At 37.5% G+C, this 23,383-nt stretch overlaps 1 protein-coding gene across 2 annotated transcripts in view; it reads right to left on the reverse strand.

Moving 5' to 3' along the window:
* LOC122815513 (solute carrier organic anion transporter family member 1C1-like) overlaps positions 1–23,383 on the reverse strand; it is a 4,185,790-nt gene that overhangs the window by 511,441 nt on the left and 3,650,966 nt on the right. For both annotated transcript variants that reach the window (XM_044088066.1, XM_044088065.1), the window contains one exon: positions 21,173–21,237. In XM_044088066.1, coding sequence (XP_043944001.1) covers positions 21,173–21,237 — 65 coding nt within the window. The remainder of the gene's footprint in view (positions 1–21,172; positions 21,238–23,383) is intronic.

The following is a 23,383-nucleotide window of genomic DNA, read 5'->3' on the forward strand; positions in this document are numbered from 1 at the left end:
ACTGTATTGCCTTTCTATATTTTGAATACTGTAGTTTGTTTTCTTTACTTTGTGTTTTGCTTGCATTCTGTTTTAACAGCATATTAAAACTTCAAAAGAGACCACAGCTCTCTCTGTTCTGAGTCAGGCAGAATTTTTTCCCTCCCTCCCACCCATTTAAGTTGTCTTGTTAAATACCACTGTCTTTCTAGTTGCCCGCCTCTTATGTTAATCTGACCATATATCTCATTTCTCTTTACTTTCACTGGCTTATGTGAGTAATCACAAAATCATCATTTTTGAAATTCCACCTCTTCAATTATTTAAATTTAGTGGCCATCCTACAGTATTTCATAGTACCAAAATACAAAAGTGACCACCCCTTTCAATCCATCTTGCTGTTTTAAAAATAGTAACTCTCCACTAAACCTTAACTTTTTAAACAGGTAAAACTCAAGTTACCTACTTTCACATCTAACTTCTCTAGTGCACACTGCAGAGTGCATTCTTTTCAATCTTACCTTTAAGCATCCCTGTGACTAGCACTTTCTCTAATACCTGCTGGAAAGCACTAGGAAGCCTTAAACTCATTCAAACACTGAACTCTCCTTGTTAACAAGGAGAAATTAATAGTAGGCACTAAACAGCCTATAATTGCAAAGTACCTTGCTAAGGAAACAGCTCCTATACTTTACAAAGAAAAAAAAAAGCTCCAAACCAAGCATGTCCAAGGGTCAGCTTTCGGTGATTTCTCCTGTCCACCTGGTGAATCTGGGCATACTGGGGCAATGCAGCAATTGCCTCATGTACACAGACAACCCTCTCCTCCTACCACCCAACACTACAACCTGTGAGAGATGGACTTACATAGCCAAAATGGAAGCAAAGCTCTCTCCACCCAAGATTGTGCTAAACAGTCAAGAGGAGAAGGTTAACACCCACACTACATCTCAAGCAACACATAGCCCTTCTAAACCCGCACCACCAACACCCACATATAGCAACACTAAATCCACATATGCAGAGGCCCTTAACTGTAACCTGCCCAAGCAACAAAGACCTCTGAAGCTGAAACGCAAACAAACACCAATCACAACCAATGTGTCACATATTTCACAACACCAGTGTGCCACCCAGCAACAGCCCCTAAGGCAAGACAATGTACCTAACACTTTAGTCATAGGTGACTCTATAGTCCGGCACACTGATGTCCCTCTCACCAGGTTGAATAAGGAGAAAATTACAGTCAGCTGCCTGTCGGGTGCCAGGATCCGCCACATAACGCATGCACTCAAGTCACTCCACAACAAGTACAAATATGACTCTGTCATTGTCCATGTTGGAGTGAATGACTTGAGACGTACCTCCCTGAACTACATGAAAAGAGACATGGAAGAGCTCTCGGATCATGTGGCCCAGGCAGGTATGACCCTAGCCCTGAGTAGCATCCTGCCTTCACCCAGAATGATACCACAATATAAGGATAAAATGATTGACTTCAACAATTGGCTAAGCTTATGGTGTCATTCAAAGGGGATCCAGTATCTGTCTGCTTGGGATGACATGATTGACAGACCATGATGCTTTGCCAGAGATGGTCTGCACCTGTCGCCCCTGGGATTCAGGTTACTGGCTAAGGCTCTTGCCACCCCTATAGTGCCTTTTTTAGGCAAACTTCAAAGGACAAAACCACCACCGTAATGGGTACAAGCATGCAAAATCTGAAGGTAATGCTACTCAGTGCTAGAAGTCTAAACCTCAAAATGCACTCTCGAGGCACTCCTAAAAATGGAGAACATCGATATCTGAGCAGTAACTGAGACCTGGTTCAAGGCTCCAGAGAGCACCCCTGCAATACCAGGCTACAACTCTTACCACACTTTTCGGCCACCAAACCAGGACCGAAACACTAAAGGTGGAGGAGTGTCAATATTCACCAAGGATATTCACACCACCAGGCTAGTTGGCCAACACAATGTGTCTGAAATTCTCCAAGTGCAACTAACACTAGGTAAGACTGCAATCCAAATTGTAGCTTGCTACAGATCCCCACCATACCCCAAGATTCTCACTACACCTTTCTAAACATACTGGAAAATATTAAGATAGAACCAAACACCCTAATACTGGGTGATTTTAACTACCCTGCCATTAACTGGGAAAACTACTCATGTCCCAACACCTTTGCGCAACGGTTCTTGGAATTCATAAATTCCAATGCCCTGGATCAACTAATCCATAGTCCCACCAGGGGCTCCAATATCCTAGACCTGGTCATTACCAACATGGGAAATCAATGCTCCATACCTATGGTCACCCCTCGTTAGTCAGGTCTGACCATAAGCTAATCACCCTTAACATCCACATCCCACCCCACCCCGAGTAAAGAAACCACCATAAAAACTTCTCCAAAGCCAACTTCATGCTACTCAAGTCAGAAGTGACAAACTTCATAACACCCATGCAGACAGGAACTGAAAGTTCAACTGCTGAATCCTACACTAAGGCACTGTACGAGCACATCCACTCATGCATGAATCGTGCCATCCCAAATAGAACCAAAATGCTCTCATCCAAAAAAAGGAAGCCAATCTGGTGGACCCCTGCCATAAACAAACTTTACAACAAAAGGAAGAAACTTTTGCAGAAAAGAGAAAAATCCCAGGATGCAAAAACGCGGCTTACTAGACTCAGTAAGAAACTGAGATGCCTCATAAAATCCTCCAAAGCTAGTTACGAAAATAAAATTGCCAAAGATTCCAAAGACAACCACAAAGCATTCTATAACTATGTCAAGAATCTAAATGGCAATGCTCAGATCTGCTCTGAGCTAAAACAGAATGGCATTAAATATACTGATCCAAAGGATATTGCCTATATCCTGGCAGATCGATTCAGTGCCAACTTCACCCCCTCTCACCCCCTAAATGGCCCATCTCAATACCGGAAGATTGCCAAATTCCAGTAATAACGGCCACACAGGTACAAAACGCACTCTCTAAAGCCAAGAATACAGCATCCATGGGACCAGATGACATCCCGGGCTGTGTACTACATGAACTACAATATGAACTGGCACCTCACCTAAGTGTAATGTTTAATCATAGCCTCACCTCAGGTTTCGTGCCCACTGAGTGGCGCAGAGCTACAGTTATCCCAATCCACAAGGGGGGATCCACCTTGGATCCCAGAAACTACCATCCCATCAGTCTGACAAGCCTTATCTGCAAGGCCATGGAGCGTATTATCATGGAACTTATAAACAAAGACATTGGCAACCTTCAAACACTGGACCCCACCCAGTTTGGGTTTGCAAAGGGCCGATCTTGTCTCCTGAACCTGATTGACTTCTTTGAATCAGTCTCCAGAGCCATGGACAAGGGTAAGGTGGTCCACACAGCCTATCTAGACCTTGCCAAGGCCTTTGACACCACCCCCACTCTGGAATCATAGATAAACTTACTAAGTTGGGCATTAATCCCTATGTCATCCAATGGGTTGCTAAATGGCTTACTGATAGAACCCACACTGTAAAAGTAGCTGACTCCAAATCCAGCTCCAGACAAGTGACAAGTGGAGTACCTCAGGGTTCAGTCCTGGGGCCGCTCTTGTTTGGCATCTACTTCTCTGAAGTACAGGTCAACACTAAGGGACTCTGGCTAACAAAGTTTGCAGATGACTGCAAACTGGGAGCCATTATTGAATCCCAAAATGATGTGGATACTCTACAAAAGGGCCTTACAGAAACAGATGCTTGGTGCCAGAGCCATGGGCTCAAGCTCAATGCCAAGAAATGTATTGTTATCCCTTTGGAAAAAACATGTATCCATGAATTACCATATAGGTGGCAGTACACTAAACACAGAAAGTGTGATAAGAGACTTAGGGACACAGGTGGACAGTGGTCTCACCTTCGATAACCACATCACCACAACAGTCAGGAAATCCTTCTATGTGGCACTCCTCATCACGAAGGGATTTTCATCCAGAAAAAAGGAGGTCATTGTCCCACTGTACTCATCCCTCATTAGACCCATTATAGAATACAACGCCCCATTTGGTATGTACCTCTCAAGACATCTGCAACAACTGGAAAGGCCTCAGAAATACCTCACTAAAAGAATCACAGGCCTAAAGCAGATGCCCTACGCTGACCACCTTAAAAAACTCCAGCTATACTCTGTCGCATATCGTCTACTCAGAGGCGATCTCTGCTTAACATACAAGGCCATGTCAAACCCAGAGCTGTTGGACATGCTACACTTAAAGAAATCCCAATCCCTCAGAGCTACATGCTCCAGGGATCTAAACCTTGTCATCACAATAAACAAAACATGCTGGAGGGATAGGTTCCTGACCCAGAGACTCCCAGACTCTGGAATAGATTGCCCATACATGTCAAGCAGAGTGCCTCTTTGGACCTCTTCAAGAGGAACCTTGACGATTGGATGGGAGAAAGGAAATTCACCCCAGGGATCACGTCAGTCACCCTGCTAGACAGGGGTCCAGGAAAGTAAATAATGTGGGAAGAAATAGCCAGGGAATTGTTATGGCTAGGCTTGTATAGGCCTTAGGGCTGATAGCCTAGTACCAACCTATGAACCTATGAACCTATGAAGGAAGCCTGAACTAAACTACTACTGTTCAATTAAAAGTGCACTGGAACTTAGAAAATTGCCACATTGTTTTATTTTATTCTTCCAGTTGGTTTTAAATACCATTTAAATCAGTTGTAAATGTATATTTTGTTTCCATCATCATACATACATTTTTTCTTATTTTTATTTTTTTCTGGTTCTTTTTTCCACTTTATTCAAAATGATGTATAATAACTTCTTCTTCTTCTTCTTCTTTTTTCAGCTTTTTCCCAGTTATGGGTCACCACAGCAGATCATCTGTCTGCTCATGATTGGCAGTGGAGTTTTACGGTGTTGAGTTGCCAGCCCGGCACCCAACCTTCCACAGAAGGCACGCACACACTTACACCTAGGGCCAATTTAGAGTGTTCAATCCACCTACTGCATGTCTTTGGGATGTGGGAGGAAACCAGTGTACCCGGAGGAGACCCACTCAACCACAGGGAGGACATGCAGACTCTTCACAGAAGGCACCCTAGCCGAGAATCGAACCGGAGAACCTCTTGCTGTGAGGCAGCAACGCTAACCGCTGCACCACCATGGCCACACAAAATGATGTATAATAACAATACTAACTAATTATACAATTATATATATTTTTATAGATTGTTTTTAGGATTCTTGTACACAGACATCTAGAATGATGAAAGCGATCTTTGTTAAATAGGTTATGAAAATAGAAATGGATTTTTACATGCAAAATGTATATTGCAAACAAATAGAAAACCACGAACAAACTGGTGAAATCACAGCTTGGAACACTGCAAAAAACCCACAGCACAGGAAATCCTTAACGCAATTTTAATATAAAAGAAAACAGTGTTTTTGCCACACTCATAAGGTAGCTTCATCAGAGGAAGTAGTAAAACACCAGGAAGCGCCTAACATTTTAAATAGCTTCAAAACCATTACATCACTTCCTAGGAAAAATTAACAACTTTGCGAACAGAAATCTAACTTTTACAATCAATTGAACGTATAACATTAAAAACACATTTACTAAGACCATTAAAATAGAATAAAAAGACAAAAGGATTTTTATCTAAATTAATTAATACGATTCTACACAAGAAAATGTATATTAAACCAAGAGTGTGTGTATTATACTTAACACTCTTATTAGTATTTGACCAAGTTTTCATATAAAAATATTTATAATGAAATTAGTAAACAAATACACCTATTTAAAATATATATGTGTGTATATGTAAATTAAATGCAAAATGTATATGTATATATTTATAAATATTTTTTGATTGCCAAATGAACTAAGGTTGATTAATTTCCAGCCATGTAGTATATTGTCTTGGATAAAATCACAGACTTAATAATCTACTTAATAATCTGGTTAAATAAGAGGTGCCATATCATTATAAATTATATTTAAAGTACATAAGGGTTATATATTATTATGACAGCTACTAAGTAGGGCAGGACCAGCTCAAATGTCACACTGATGGGGGAATGGATGTGAATTTAACATGTGTACCAATAACACTTTGTTTTACAGCACATTAAACTACTCCCATGCCTGATAAAAAGTATATATATATTTAGAAAGGTTGTGAGGAAATTATTACTCTATTTTTGTTTTACATGGATCGCTTGTCTGTGTACTTAATAAATGATTTTTGACTGGAAACAGACTGCCTGCCTTGCTTGGATTAATTTCAAATACTTAGTAATGCTATACAATTATATATTTTCTATTATTATTTTTTGTTTTGGTTTTGTTTTGACTTAAGATGAGTTTAAATTCACAACTTCTACTACTATTGTCTGATCTGATTAATATACAGTGATTAACTAGAAATATATGGACTGAAAATCTTCCACACAGAGAAGTCTCTCACACTGTTTTGTAATGGAAATATTTATCTTCAAAATGTATCTATTATTATTCAAGGTGAAATCTAAAGGGAAGTAATCACCTGTGTATCTTGTGTAGACATAGATGTATGTTCACATAAAAAATATGCCTATATTATGGGGAATGACAGAAAATAAGTCTACAATGTCCACTGTAATAAACACAATAGTCACATCAAACTGAAAATGTTTCAAGGTCTTAAGCAAGTGCCATGAATCTTTCAATATATAAGGCTTTGATTCCAAAATTCCTTTACACTTAAAATCAATATATTTAGCTAATGGTTTTGTCTTAGAACCACACCACAGGGGTGGTCATATAGAGATTTATGCATTTTGGGAATGCTAAAAATTGAGGCAATCATAGGTTTAGAAACATGCAGGTATTTCCATTTCTCATAATCCATATCACCCTGCAAGATCAAATCAAATAGAAAAAAAAATCAACTTAGCATAGGCAATATTAATGTCCCTAAGTGAAATTCTCATAAATTCATAATAATAACCTCACCTCCTTATTGGGTTTCATAACCCTTAATTGTCTACATGTATTAAAGTATTTAAATTAGCCCTTTCGTCACTCACTAAATTGTCAGATAGCATCATTTCTGTTTGTAAATACTCCTAAATTGATGTTCACACACCTTCGTAGACATAGAAATGCATGGATTGGAAGGTGGCATAACTATACTTTTTCTCTTGAGACCAATGTCTCCATCTTCTAAAATTGGTGTTTTATCACAAAAATGTACTTTCAAGTTCAAATTTCAAACATACAATTTTAACTGAATAAGAGCATTGACAATATAACAATATCCAATTGAAACTAGGAATGAATTTAAAACCTTTTTTAAAACAGACATGCATACATCAGTTATTTGTGCATTAGACAAATGATAAACTTTAAATTAATCCAAAATCATTGCATCAAATTCTGCATCACAACCACATAAGCACTTCATCTCCTTTTGTTCCTGCCTCTGCCTCTGCCCCTGTCTTGATAGTTTGTATGACTGTCCCTGTGTTGCAGTTTTGAATTGGTATCTTGTCTGTGGCTCATGTCTGTACTCTGGTTGGCCATCCTCTCTGATCATTGAATCTGCAGTTGGTCTAAAAAAATGCCTTGGTCATCCTTACCCCCAGAGTCAACAATCACAGTCTCAAAATTCCGTACAGAGTTCACCTGCATGGAGCACCATTGGTCCGGTATGGGATAAGCCCTACCTTGTTCATACTCACCTTATATCCCTTTCCAGCTTAAGCAATTTACATACCTTAGTAGTGTCAATGATTTTATCAGTCTTACTAAAAATAAATCTATGTTCATCCTTCACCTATGAAAATAATAAATCAGCATTAATCACTGAATTTAAAGCTTTAATATCATTATCTAATGTTTTAATTTTAAAATCATTCTCTTTAACTAATAACTTAAGTATAGTTAAATCAGTATAATTGAACAACTTTACCAGTTCATTATAAAATGGCAAATTAAGTTCAACTCCATTAGGGCACTTCCAAATGTGTAGGCCCTTTGTGACCTGTTTCAATTAAATACTTTCCATTAAATATGAATTCTCAAGTTGCAGGTACAAAAAACTGAGTAACTTATTCTTTAGTAAACACAAAAGCATGCACCAACTGAAGGACAGCAAAGAAAACTAGTATATTATGCAAAGAAAAGATTAAGCGCTTTCGTCCCTCACACAGGGGATTTCATCAGAACTTATTCTTTAATTCATCAAGCCACAAACTCAGAGGATGGTAATTGAACCAACATCAAATGAAAAGCACAATGGGTATAATCAAACCTCAAGAATTACCTCAGAAGCAAGTGATGAATGAAGATGAACATGGTTAAACCTTCCAACAATGGCTGCAATACCAGCATTAGCTACAACACTAGTGTAGCTCTGTGCCAGCTCCACTTATGAGAATAGTTCAGGACTACCACCACCAATGGTGTTGTTTGAGCCAATGTTAATTGAACCAGAATTGGATTCACGATTACCATCCAATGGGGAAATCACAATTTTAGATAACTGCTGTAAAAGCAATATTAATTCACCAGGTAACTCCATAGTATAAGTGAAAGATTTTGGTAGGGATCTGAACAGTAACCACAATAAATGAACATAATACTGCAGAACAAAAATAAAAAAAGGAAACTGATTGTCTCTCACCACAGGATTTACTAACTAAATGAACTTATCAAACTTAAAAACTGTTAGCAAAAAGCAACAGGCAAAGAAGGCTTAGCACTTTCATCTTAATTTTTATAATACTTCATCACAGTAAGGAACAAGCATAACTCCTCTCTTTTAAATATTCAAAATTATCCAGTCAGAATGCACATATTAGCATGTCATAAATAATTTAACAAATAAAAATGATTGCCAATAAATAATATGAACATCTAAAATTCACTGAATAAGCAATAATTCAATTAATAATTTAATAAAGTAATTTAATAAAATACATCTTATTGTAAAATATAAATATTGTACTTAAAACAAATTTAGCCCTGGAATTATTGATTATTTGTCATTGGTTAGTGTTTTGAAGAGAAAGGCTAATGTATTTTAATTTGTTTTTAACAACAATATTTACATTTTACAATAATATGTATTTTGTTATATTATTTTATTAAATTAAGTGAATTATTGATTATTTAATGAATTTCAGATGTCCATATTATTTATTAGCAATCATTTTATTTACTTGGTGAATTATTTACAACATGCTAATATGGGCATTCTGACTGCATAATTTTGAGTATTTAAAAGGGAGGAGTTATGATTGTCATTTACTCTGATGAAGTCTTGTAAAAAACAGATGAGAGTATTTTTTGCCTATTGCTTTTTGCTAACAGTTTTTAAGTTTGATAAGCTTACTTAGTTAATAAAGTCTGTGGTGAGAGCTGTTTGGTTGGTTTCCATTTTTTTATTTTAGAAATCAAAACAGATGAGCACTTTCATCCTTAAACGAGCTTCATCAGATTTTTACATGACATATTTATCTCCTTTAGCACAGAAATCATTGTTAATGTATGTCATAGGCTGTTCATCTAAGCTACAATAGGATAAGTCTCATCTTTCATACCTGTCTTGCATATCTACTCCTAATGGTAGTTGATTTCATATAGCTTATGTGCTGTATTCCTATCCTATGTGGCTAGTGTCTAATTGACTCAAACACTTTATATAAATCTTGTCCCTGGCTATGTAGTACGTCATTGTATCTGTGATGTGATAAGTAGATGCTATTTGTCATGTTTAAATAGGGAAATAAGCACTAAAAACATGTGAAAACCAGTCAAATCAAAATCATAAAGTATTATACTGTATTAATCATAACAGCAGCTAGTCAGGATAACCTGTCTGAATCTGTGACTGGGAGCACCTTCATTGTACCCTTTATATTAGGAGCATTCCACCATTTGCTGCAACTTACAATGAATATAAGGTAGGTAATTTGGCTTTGAGACATCTACCCATAAGCAATTATTATGCAATGAAAGTCCTACAGACTGCAGGATTTGAGTTTCTATACTCCAAAATTGCTCAGGAACAAACTCACTTTTCAGAACTCTCAACCTTTCATTTATTATTTACTATTTTATTTTATTTGACATTTGTTAATTGGGTTGGTCCAAATGAGCTAATAGCCCATTTTCAGTGGAGACCCGAGGAGAAAAGCTTCAATAGTTATACAGAACAAAAAAAAAATACTTACAAACAATTATTTATGAATACAGAAAAAAAAACTTGCTACAGTATAACAAAAAAAAAAAGAAATTATTTACAATTCTATATGAATACAGAAAAACAACTTGCTACAGTAGAATACATTTGTATAAAAAGCAAGACATAGAACAAGGGGCGATATTAGAAAAGATAGTTAAAACAAAAGAGGTTAGCATATACATATTTAAAGGAGCTTTAAAGGAGATGTAGTAACCTAGCTCAAGCAATAAAAGAAAAAAAAAACAGTGTGACTGAGTCTAGTATTCTACTATAGGAAAGGCTGGGGAATAGGGTCTGTGGTGGATCAGGTAGGTTCCTGACAGGGGCATGTCTTTATGTTAAATAGGAGTTGTTTTAGCTCTTTTTTGAAGTGTTTGGGGTGGGAGATGGTTCTTATGTAAGGGGGGAGTATATTCTAGGCTTGGGTTACAGAGTATTTGTATAGCAGTTTTCCAGTGTTTTTATTAGGTTTATGGATGTCAAGAAGCTGTTGATTGGATGTATGGAGAGGACGAGTGGGAGTGTAATAGGATACAAAGGAGGAGAGAGAGGGAGAAGATGTAGGTTTGTAAAGAATGGAGTGTATGAATTGGAATTGAGACAGTTGCATCTGTTGAGGAAATTCTGGCCACTGAAGTGTATTGAGAGCAAGGCAGTGATGAGAATTAGGTGTGAGTTAGTAGCAAATCTAGCTATTTTGTGGTAAGTTTGTTCTAACTTGAATAAAAATGTAAGACTGGATGTTAGTGAGGAGTGAGGGGGGGCAACACTGAAAGTGTGATGAGAGACTTAGGGACACAGGTAGACAGTGGTCTCACTTTCGATAACCACATCGCCACAACAGTCAGGAAATCCTTCTATGTGGCACACCTCATCACTAAGGGCTTTTCATCCAGAAAAAAGGAGGTCATTGTCCCAATGTACTCATCCCTCATTAGACCCATTATAGAGTATAATGCCCCATTTGGTATGTACCTCACAAGACATCTGCAACAGCTGGAAAGGCCACAGAAATACCTCATTAAAAGAATCACAGGCCTAAAGTAGATGCCATATGCTAACCGTCTAAAAAAACTCCAGCTATACTCTGTGGCATATCGTCTACTCAGAGGCGATCTCTGCTTAACATACAAGGCCATGTCAAACCCTGAGCTGTTGGACATGCTTGACTTAAAGAAATCCCAATCCCTCAGAGCCACACACTCCAGGGATCTAAACCTTGTCATCACAATGAACAAAACATGCTGGAGGGATAGGTTCCTGACCCACAGACTCCCCATACTCTGGAATAGACTGCCCATACATGTCAAGCTGAGTACCTCATTGGCCCTCTTCAAAAGGAACCTTGATGATTGGATGGGAGATAGGAAATTCACCCTGGGGATCATGTCAGTCAGGGTCCAGAGAAGTAAATATTGTGGGAAGAAATATCCAGGGAATTGTTATGGCTAGGCTTGCATAGGCCCTAGGGCCAATAGCCTAGTACCAATCTATGAACCTATGAACCTATAGAGAAGGGAGGGAAGGAGGAGTGTCTGAGCAAGGCTATGTTCAGTATCAGTGGTAAGAAATTTCCTATTTCTATATAGTAGTCCTAGTTTTTGGTGTTTTTTTCTTAATACTTTGTTGGATACGCAAGTTAAATTTCAGTTCATCATCAATAGTGGTTCCTAACAGCTTAGTGTGTGGCTCTGCTTTAATGGCGGTCTTGTTTAGGGATGTAATGACAAAGGTTGATTTGTGGCGAGCTAGAGGTCGAAGAAGGAAAAGTAGAAGTTTTTTGGGATTAAGGATAAGCTGGTTGTTGGAGAGCCACTTTTCGCAGGACAGGAATGAGTCCAGGGTCTTTGTGTGGAGTTGTGAGATACTATCAGAGACTGAGATGAGAGTAGAATTGTTGGCATATTGAATAAGGGTGGACTGTTTGGAAGCAGTATGGAAGTTATTGGTGAAAATATTAAAAAGAAGGAGGCCAAGGATGGAGCCCTGGTGGACTCTTGTTTTGATGGGTAGGAAAGGGGAGCAAGAATTGAGCCATCTGACTGATTATTCCCTATTTGAGAGGAAACTTGGAAACCAACTGGTCGAGGGTTTGGAGAGACTGAGACTGAAAAGAATGGATAAAAGTGGAGAGTGTGGAACTGTGTCAAACGCTTTTGAGAGCTCGAGGAAAAGGCAGGATACTAGTTGTTTGTTGTCTCTGGCTTTAGCTACAGTGTGAGTAAAAGATAGAAGTGCAGTGGAAGTACTGTGATTTGGTTGAAAACCACATTGAGTGGGAGTTAGCATTTTTTTTCTGGAGAAGAAACTTCATTAGCTGAGTGTGGATGCATTTCTCAAGTATTTTTGAGAGAGGGGAAAGTATGGCTATGGGTCTGTAATTGGATGGGGCAGCAGAATTTCTGCCTTTATGCAAACATAAAAGGATTTCCAAATGTCAGGGACTGTGGCTTCTTGAATGGATCTGTTGATTAACAAAGATATAAGATAGGCTACGGTGTCAGTGGTGGTTTGAGGAAAATGGGAGGTAGGCTATCTGCAGAGGGAGAGAAGGGTTTAAATTTTAGCAGGAGTGATTTGATGTAAGCAGTGGTGACTGGTTTAAGGGAGAAAGGGTTTTTATTATGTGGGATAGATGAGGTGGGAGGGGGATCATGTTTGTGACTGAAGTGAGTAAACTTTTGGATAGTATTTATGAAGTAATTGTTTAGAAGGGTGCATTTTCTAGTGGGGTATTATTTGGGAAAGGGGTGGGAGAGGAAGGGTTTCCAGGGTGAAGAATTATGTTAATAGTGGGCCAGAAGTTTTGAGGGTTAGATTTCATATTGATTTGGGGTGAGTTGTAGAAGTTTTTTTTGTCTTTATTAACTAGTTTTTTTGAGAGGTTCCTGAGTTCTCAGTATTTCTGGAACAGAGAAGGTGATTTTGTTTTAACCCAGGCTTTCCATATACTATCTCTTTTATGCATAAGGGATCAAGTTTCTTTATTTAGCCAGGGGGTGAAGTTGGCTTTAATTTTAATTCTCCAAGAGGGGCCAAGTTAGTTAAGAATTAACTTAAGAGTTAGCATTTTTTCCGTGGTTTTGTTAACAAGACTATGGATGTTCAGAGAGTAGATAGGCTTTTGGGGTAAGAAGAGAGAGAGGTAGAAGGGAGGGCAGGGGAGGAATGGGGGGAAGAGGAGTTGAAATTGGTGTTGGAAGATAGGGTAGTGGGGCCAAGGTTGGGGTGGATGTCCCCAGAGAGAAGTATGGTAACTGAAGGTGAATTACATAGAACAAAAGGAGGTAAAAAAGTGTTGTGTTTCGATTTTGGTGTGCAGGAAAGAGAGGAGTACTGTAGTATTTTATATTTAAATAGGCAAAAGCTGGAGCAGTTATAGAGAGTTGGGGAGATTTTATGAAAGTAAAAGTTATTTTTATTAGTAAGGGTGATTGTGGCAGTAGGACATATAATAGTGTGGGAGAATTTATTTTCAAATGAGGGTGAGACTGTACAATGGATGAGTAGTGAGATTGTTATAATAAAGTAAAAAAAAGAGGTGGTGCATTGTGAGCTGTTTGGGTTTAGAAGAGAGAATATAGGGAAATTAGGGATTGAAGAAGTATTATGTACTGTGAAGGCTGTTCCTAGTAAGGGAGGGGTTATTGGGAGGAAGTGGAAGGTGATTGGATATTCAATGAATGAAGGGGTGTGGAGGTGAGACTATAAGTCAGACGAAGGTGGGGGTGGGGGTGGGGGTGGGTGGAAATGGGAGTATAGTAGGGCAGTGAAGTGGAGTCCGGGCTCATGAAATTCTTTATAATCTGGACCATATGCTCTGCTTGCCTATTGTATATATGTGAGTTAGTATGTCTAATTTTTTATAGCTTAGCATTAGTATAAAAATTATTGAGTTTTGAAATGTAGCCAATTATTAGACTTCAGTACTGTGATGACACTGTGTTTCACAAGACTGAACTATTTCTGCATAGTTCAAGTAGCAGTTAACAAGCAACTCTCATTCAAGAACAATTTGATTTTATATGGTAACATTTCCTGTCTCTAATTCTATTTCCTGAAAACATTACAAATTATGAATCTCTGAACCATACTTTCACATCTTAGTGCAATAAAGAATATCATATTCTGTTTCCTTACACTTAGCTATTCCCAGCTGCAACTCATGAATCTTAATAGTGTAATGTCTTAAAGCTGTGTATGAGTGATAATCTTGTCGCCTCTGAACATTATGCCTTATACATAAGAAAACTCATCACGCCATCAGAATTACAGATAGAAATTACATTTCACAAGAACATATGTATTTAACTGAAAACTCTGAAGTTCGTCCAATAGTTATTTTGCATCATACATCATTAAAAACTAAGATAAAGATGCAAGGTAATGAAGTAAAACTAAGACACTGGCCCTTTCCCACTTACCTGTTAAAAAGGAGAGGAATTTAAGAAATGAATAGTGGAAATAATTTGAGAGTAGTGATGGAAGACAGAAATTTCTTCAAAATGGATAGCTAGTAAGTGGAATAAAATAGAAATGTAGTTTGAAAACAGAATAGAAATAAAAAAGTAGAGAGAGAGGAAAGAAGGAAAAATAATTATTTAGAGGGCTTGATAAAGCTTAAAGTACTTAAGAATAAGAATTTTATACATCAGGAAAAGAAGCAACTGCAGATTGATAAAGGGAAAATAACAGACCATTTGGATTATATGCATAAGTTTAGAAATGTTGCTATAAAACAATTATTTTTTGATAATAACTCAAGTGCATAATAACTTTCAGCATGAAAGCTTAGACGACAGAAAATAGAAAGGGTTGTCACTAAACTCTGGGAGCCAATGACAGGAAAAATAATCAGAGATAATATAGCAATATTAGTGATATTTTGGACATTTTATGTAAATTTATATAATGTAGAGGAATGTGGAAATATAGCTGTAGCAGTAAATTAGGTACTGAGGTATGAACTGGTTCCGCAATTCCCATATTTATGAGGGCATGATAAGATGAAATATTTTGGAGTATGGATTAAAAAGGACTATGTTGTGATAACTAAGGATATTTGGGAAGAGTAAACAAAATATAATACAAAAACAGAAACATGATTTTGGAGGTAGACAGTAAAATTCAAGGAGTGAAAATGTTTTTAGTCCCTTTAATTTTATAATACAGGCCAGGCATGTTTTTACTAATAGATAAGAAGTTATGGACTGTAATTAATAAACAGAGGGACTAACATTTACTGGAGAAAATTAGCAAAGGAACAAGCTATTGTGAGGAAATAAGGGAAATTAACAGAGTGGAATTAGGATAAGCAGAAGTTTGGACTGCAAGTTAGAAACTGCCTTCCATACTGGAGACTGACAGCAGAATATAGGCAAATTGAAAGGGAAAGGGGAGTGCTAAGTTAAAGACCAACTATAGTAGGTTATGTAGTTGAGTTTAGAACAGTAGCAGCTGTTAAAAAGGGATAATTGATAGGGCATACAAAACATTGCATTATACCTATAACAACCAATCAAAGGAGGCTACGAAAAAGTGGGAAGAGAGACTAGAAAGACAATTTAACAAGGAAAATTGGAAGGGCATCTGTATGGCTCTCAAATATGCAGCAATGTCCAGAAGGTGTAGGATCTTTGCTTGGTAGTGTTTGCATAGATATGGTTATACCCCAGGCAGACTTCAGAGAATTTTTTTCTCAAGCAGACAGCAAATGCAGAAGATTTGATGGCAAAGAAAGAGGAAATGGGAACCATGTGTTTTGGAATGTGATGAGTTGGAAGATTTAAAAAATTCCCTAATGAATATTTTGTCATAATTGTCAGGGATTGTACTAAGGATAGTATTTTTTGAGCTGGGATATAGGCTTTGAATTTGCCTAAACATAGTAAAGCTTTACTAACTTTCATTCTACTGTCTGCCAGAAAAGCAATTACTAGAAACTGGAGATCAAAATCTAAACCAACTATATTTGAAGCACTGCATATTGCAAAGGGGATACAATAAAGCAGGTGGGATTTCTAAAAAAAAGGAAAAAGCAAATTATATAGAAGTAAATATAATTTGTGAACATAATACATGCAGAATAATGTTAAGGAAGAATGAGGTTTAACAGAAGGCAGGGACTAAGCAATTCATGTTGGAATGAATTATAATTGCTAAAAAGGAAATGTATATAATGCTACAAAACTAAAAATGTTACTAAGGTTTGTTATTTTCTATTAATGTGAGTGTAACTAGGTCACTGTTTTAGTTATGCCTTAATAAAGATGTTTATTAAAAGATATATGCTTTATTAATGTTTGGATGCATTGGACTGAAATTACTTGGCCAACTATTACTGACTACGTCTCATAACACCTGTAATTCTTTGTACTCTCTCAAGCAGATTCTTAACTTTCTACAGCTTCTCAGCTGAGACAGTCAATTGTAAAACAATTCACAGACCATCCAAATCTTTCTCTAGCAAGTTTTGTTTGCATCCTTACACAGGTAAGCACTATTAAGTATATCAGCTATGTGCATTGCTTTACCTGAACATTCTGAACTTTTAGGCCACACATTTCTAAAAAGTCAACATCATTGTTTGAAATGTTTCAAGTGCCTTATGAATAGACTTCTTAGAAGTGTTCTGAAGTGGTTTGTGGCTGAATCTAAGATAAATTGCATTGCATATCACACATATTTACATATTTTGTTCACTATTTTGCACAGATCTTGTGTAGTACAGATGGTTATGAATTGCAGTACTACATAAGAATCCTTGCAGAGCAGGGCACCTGGATGCACAATGGCATATTTTCTATAGGTCATGCCCACATATTATTGTATTTACAACTGACTTTAAAAAATCACTGCTCAGTAGTAGAGCAGAGCTGCAGTAAGATGTTTATGAAATTCAGGGATTAGAGTTACCCAACTTTTTAAAATGTCTGAAGTGGTAAGTCTTCCCTTGTATTCCATTCATTTATCTCTCAAGGGTCTGCACACATTGTAGCATGACTTGCTACACTAATGTCACAATGATATCCATTCATTCATTCATTCATTCGTTCATTCAGTTAGTTTGTCTTGCCCAGCGGTGACATCTCCTGATTTCAATTGTCATATCTCTTCTCATTACTTGAGTATCTAAACTTTCCCACCCTTCTTTACTGTGGATACCTGACAGATCTGATTCAATTTTCAAGTAGCACAAATCTGAGGTTCTATTATCCCCATTACTAGTTGATATTTCAATTGAAGACTTAGCACAGTGTATTCAAAATATTTCAGTTACCACTAAGTCTGAAGATTCAGGATGCCTGTTATAGAGACCAGCTTTATGTAAGGGACAGGCTCCATCTTAACCCATATAGCACATCAGTACTCAGAACTGGGTTGGAATGATAGAGTTCAATGAAAAACTAAGAAGGAAAATGGGAGAGGGTATTAAAAAACAGAAGAGAAGGTGGGTACTCAGGCAGTAGATAAAAAGAATGGACCCAGTGCATAGCACAGTATTATGGATATAGTCCTAACAGAGGTAGATAGGAATCAGAGATGTTCATTTAATGGTAAAATTAGTCTAAAGTAATAGCACTACTGTTCATAATACAATAGAGGTAACGGTAAGAACACAAAGGCAAATACATTGTTGTGGGATCAGAGAATATTGGGTTATGTTGGCGTGGAGGAGTGGGTCAAAGATGAGGAAGAATTAAAACAGGAGACTAAGGAGAAAACCAATGTGGATTGTGAAACCAAGCAATAAGAAGAAACACTAAGTTAACATGGTGAAAGGACTGGAACAGATAGGTAGAGGAGGCATTATAAAGTGAGACAAGTAGACAATAATACGATGAAATATACAAAACAAAAGGCAGCAGAGAAGAACGATCAAAAAGGAGAACAACAACTCTTTAGATAAACTGAAAAACATCAGACAGGAGGGCAGACCCAGGCATATAAAGATGTGAGGGAGTTTATGGAAGTCTGGTGACAAAGTAGAGCTACTGAATGAATATTTTATTTAGGGTTCACAAAAGAAAATATGTTAGGGTGCCATTATGAAAGAGATAGAGGGAGGCAGAGTAGACTAAGAGGCTAGTGAGCAAACACTCAAGTAAAGAGGAAGTAGGTGAAGGGAACTGTAATGTGTACCCTATGGAAAGACAGCATATGGCAAGCAGAAGGGCTGCCCCCATGCTTGCCTGGAATGGAGGAGTGCACTGGCTGATCCCCTGAAGCAGATTATCAACAGGTAACAGAAGAGTGCTGAACTGCTTTTGGAGTGGAACATAGAAAGTGTACTGCCCTTGCAAAACAGGAGGGGAGGAAAAATCTAGGTAACTGCAGGGCTAACAGAAACAGAAGTGAAAGAGAATGCCACAGAAACAATCCTGAAAGAATGCCAGGCTGCTTTTCTAGCAGGTAACAATCCCCATGACAACAGCCAACATGGGTTCATATCCAAAAGGAGCTGCCAATCAAATTTCATCTAGTTTTATTACTGGGTTACAGCAGAACTTGTCAGGTAATTACAGGTAGATGTGGTCTACATGGGGTCACCAATGCTTTTGACTCAGTTACTCATGTGCATGTGTGTCAGTGGAATGCATCTGATGGCTTCACAACTAAGTGGAAAGGTGGGAGATTAAGGTCAATTCAGTCAGATACAAAACACTCTACTAGATTACAAATATCCTGGTGTGAACTATTATTTGGGGAGTCAAACTATTAGCAACAAAGCAGGAATATCATAAATCAGGCAACTAGGACTGCAGTCAGAGAGCAGAGGCAGGAGTAAAGAAAATTTGGAGATGTATCCTCTGGAGGATCATCTCAAAAAAACTAATAAGGTATTTTTTCCCTGTGGTGGAGTCTGACCACTTCAGATTGACAACTTTGTGCAGTTCTGCAGACTTCACAAGGAGACAGATATCAGGCTGTTGGAAGGGGTTCAGAAGAAAGACCCTACCACAGGCTGGAAGCTTTTTCACTTGAAAACAGAAGACATCAAGTGGAAATGATAAGGATGAATAAGAATTCTGAGACTTGAAATGGTTATCTTGAACAAGGAGGGGGACAAGATGGAACGGGCAGTAAATTATAGGGATGAACTGGTCCCTAGATGTGCCCAAGTACTTTTTCATAGAGAAAGCTGTTAACCAATAGAATGGGCTACCAAAACTGGTGGTAGAGATGGAATCCACAGAGGTATTCAAGACAGCAACGGATATGTTTTAGGAAATGTTGAGAGTGAAGAGTGATATGGAGGGGCAGTAGAATGTTAAACAAAATTAAAGGACATTTTTTTTCCTTATGTTGTCAAGCATATGTAATGCAATTTTGATGTGCAAATTCTGTTTTCATAAATAGTCTTCCATGTCTTGAAAGTGATTTAACTCATTACAGACTAGTGTTTGAATTCTGATTCTGCTAAAGTAGTTAGCAAATCCTTCTACATGGCCCACCGTATCACAAAGGGGCTTGCATCTAGGAATAATGAAGTTATTGTCCCCCTCTACTCATCACTCATTAGACCCACTATTGAATATAATGTCCCATTCAGGATGTACCTAACAAGACATCTGCAACAACTGGAGAGGCCTCAAAAGTACCTCACAAAGAGGATAACGGGCCTTAAACAGATGCCCTACGCCATGAGGCTAAAAAAACTCAGACTGTACTCGGTCGCGTACCAGCTACTGAGAGGTGATCTCTGCCTGACATACAAGGCTATGTCAAACCCTGAATTGCTAGAAATGCTCCACCTAAGGAAAACCTAATCCACCAGAGCTACACGCTCAAGGGACATAAAACTGACATCAACAATAAACAGGACTTGTTGGAGGGACAGATTCATGTCCCAGAGAACCCCCTTGCTCTGGAATAAGGTCCCCATATATGTAAGGCAGAGCTCCTCATTGGTGCTCTTTAAGAGGAATCTTGAGTGGATGGGAAACAGGAAATTCACTCCAGGAATCACTTCTGTGGCCCTGCTGGACAGGGGCGTAGGTAACTAAACCACTTGGGAGGGATAGCATAACATTTTTGGCTAGGCTTAATTATTCCCTAGGGCCAATAGCCTAGTACCTACCTATGAACCTATGAATCTATGATGTAATATTTTTTTAAAAGGCTCAGACCTTACTTATTGGAAGTGAGAGAACAAACTCAAAAGAGCTCCACTGGCGGGAATGAGTTAAAAACTGTGTAATGAAATATTTAAACATTTGTGGTCTATTGAACAGAAGTAGATTTCTTTGCAGTATATAAGCCTTTAGACTATCAATTAAGTGAAATAAAGCCTCAGACTTGTGTGATGTTCTTGTTTTATTGAGCTTCACAGTTTGGAATACACTTATTTATCTATGTCATATGAGTGGCAGCTCTTATGTCATATAAGTGGCAGCTCTGAACAGGTTATTCATGCTGCTGTTTGAGATCATTCTTCTGCTCTGTAACTCACCATTCCTTGTTCTTATCTCAACGCTTATGGATATTATTCCTCCAACTTACAACCTTTGCTTTGTACTCTTTATTTTTTCTCCACTATTATCTGCAATTTATTAACTATAGTTTGCTCTTTGGAGAATAACATTTAAATCCACTGTTTGTTCTTGGGGGGATTGACATTTAAATACAATACCACATTTTGCCTTTTTACAAGTGGAATAAAATGGCAGACTGAAAACACCATCCTCAGTTCAAGCAGCATCAAACAACATGTACCTAATATCTGGCTATGGTATATACCAATGCTATCTTCAATGCTAAATAACTCAACTGTTTGCTCTAGAGCTATAGACCATCAACTTTGAATCACTCCAGGAACATAATCTTTTAACACATCATCTTAGGTATGATTGTACAAGAATTGCATAAATCATTTATCAGTTCAACAGCTGGGTGTAGTATTCTGTTAACATGATATACAAATAAATTATGAGGGCTTACCGAGTGTCCTTGTGCACAGAGTATGTATGCCAATAGCAAAGGATTTAAGCTCTGGCTTAACAGATCTATGAATAAAACATAAATAAATAAATAAATAAATAAACTGATAACAAAGAAGTAAACTGCATGCTTAAAAACACTGCATTTATTAATTTATGGATCACTAAACTCACAGAGCTAATGCTGAACATTACTTTCCTTTATTTTTGAGGTATTGTATAAAAATAGCAAACACGTCATTGTGTTATTCTGCAAACAGTTTTAAACTTCTGGACTAATTACTCCTCTGGCTAATGAAACACATGTAATGAGAAAATATTTCTCATTTATTTTGTGTGTAGCACTTCACTAATACACAATTGATCCAAAAGCTAATCAAGTGCAATACAAATTAATTTACTTTAGGTACAGAACATTTCTGTCTCATAAAAAGTTATTATTAAAGAATTTATTTTTGTTAGCATCTTCTGAATTATTAACAGACTAGCAGTAGGTTAAACATAAAAAATACAAGTGATACAACAGAATGGTCCACTCTGGAAATATTGCCATTCACTTCTTAATAATGTTGTATATCTCAGATTATAAAAATATAACAATAAGTATTGTCTATCAGTGTTGGATACATTTTGTTAAAATAAAAACATTCTGCCGAGCAGTTGTTTAACTTCTATAGAGACGCCGTTTATACAGTAAAAGAGACTGCTGGTTTTGTGAAACAAAGATTAACTACATTACGCTGTTCATTTTTTATCATAGCTGCACATCTGAGGTTTATATACTCAACAAAGTAGGTGCAATTGTTGGTTATAGGGTCTATATGATGATGAAACTGACTGACCTTGCTGTCATTTCCTCTGGTGAAGCAGTCGTTATTCTGCCTTTGCAGAACCAGTGTGAATTTCTTAACTATGAGTATCACACATGTGTTTCTCTGAACATAAAGCTGCCTTACATATCAGCTTACCAGTGAATGGTCTTACTCACTGAGGGTATGTAGGCTGATTGACTCACACAAAGTGTGACTTCTGGCTCACTTGCTCCACATCCACGTCTATCTTCATAACACCACCCCATTAAAGACACACATTCTAATTTCCACTCTCACACGTGAACAACTATCAGCATTTCTGGAATCCAGCTTTGTCTCATTTTCCACAATAGCAAACAGCACTATCTTTCTCTTCTTTACCATAGAATGTAGTCCACTCTGTTGTATAATTACTTACTTTTGCTCCTTCTCCTGCTATCCCCCATTACTATCACTCCAAACAATTTCTACTATATCACTTAGCCAAATACTTGCCATTCATACTTCATTCAGTTCTTAATACTACTATGCAATACTATTTTCATTCAGAGTTAACCAGACCATACATATCTTTCATTTCCCTCCATTACCACTTCCTATCACACTTATTGCTCTGATCACCTCCGTTATCAGCCCCTCCTCTGTGTGTGTGTGTATTCATTTATTATTTAATAAGTTGATGTTACCCCAGCCCAAACATCACTACACACTTTCACTGGTGTTACATTTACCACTTCTTTGAGGTAACATCAAGGCTAATGCAGGTCCATCTCAACTTTCCTGCTTCCAAATTAATGTACAAAGTATTAGAAACAAAACTAATCAGATGATGAATGTCTTCATTTCTTTACACAAGGCTGATTTCATTGCTGTCACTGAATCATGGATTATGTCTAAAACTCCTTCTTTATACCCTTTTCACTGCCTGACCCCAGAGCAGGCTCAAGACAAGGAAGTGGACCATTCCTTCTATTCAAACCACACTTAAACATTCAACTACTTGCTCAAGGAACCAAATAATTATTCTAACTGGCTACATACATCCATTTCTTCCCCCAGGAATGCAGTACTGCAACTCCCTGTAGTATATCTACCACCTCCTTCCTCACACTACAAACTAAATAGCCTACTAAAAGAAAGAATTTCTTCCAAAAATAATGTCAAAAATGTAATAATACTAGGAGACTTCAATCTCAAACTGCCCATTCCCATTTACAAATACCTGAATACTTTTCCGATACAATTCAACTTCATCTAGCTCATCTCAGTCTACTAGACCCAACTACAACACATCTTGCCACTCTCCCTTTGATCTCATACTAACAAACTTTGTATTATCTCAGATATCACCACCAACCTATCACTGTCCTATTAGTTTTCATATCCATGTACACATGCCC

The sequence above is a fragment of the Protopterus annectens genome, chromosome 11.part0 (assembly GCF_019279795.1).
Source record: "Protopterus annectens isolate FY-2018-M chromosome 11.part0, PAN1.0, whole genome shotgun sequence".
Lineage (NCBI taxonomy): Eukaryota > Metazoa > Chordata > Ceratodontiformes > Protopteridae > Protopterus > Protopterus annectens.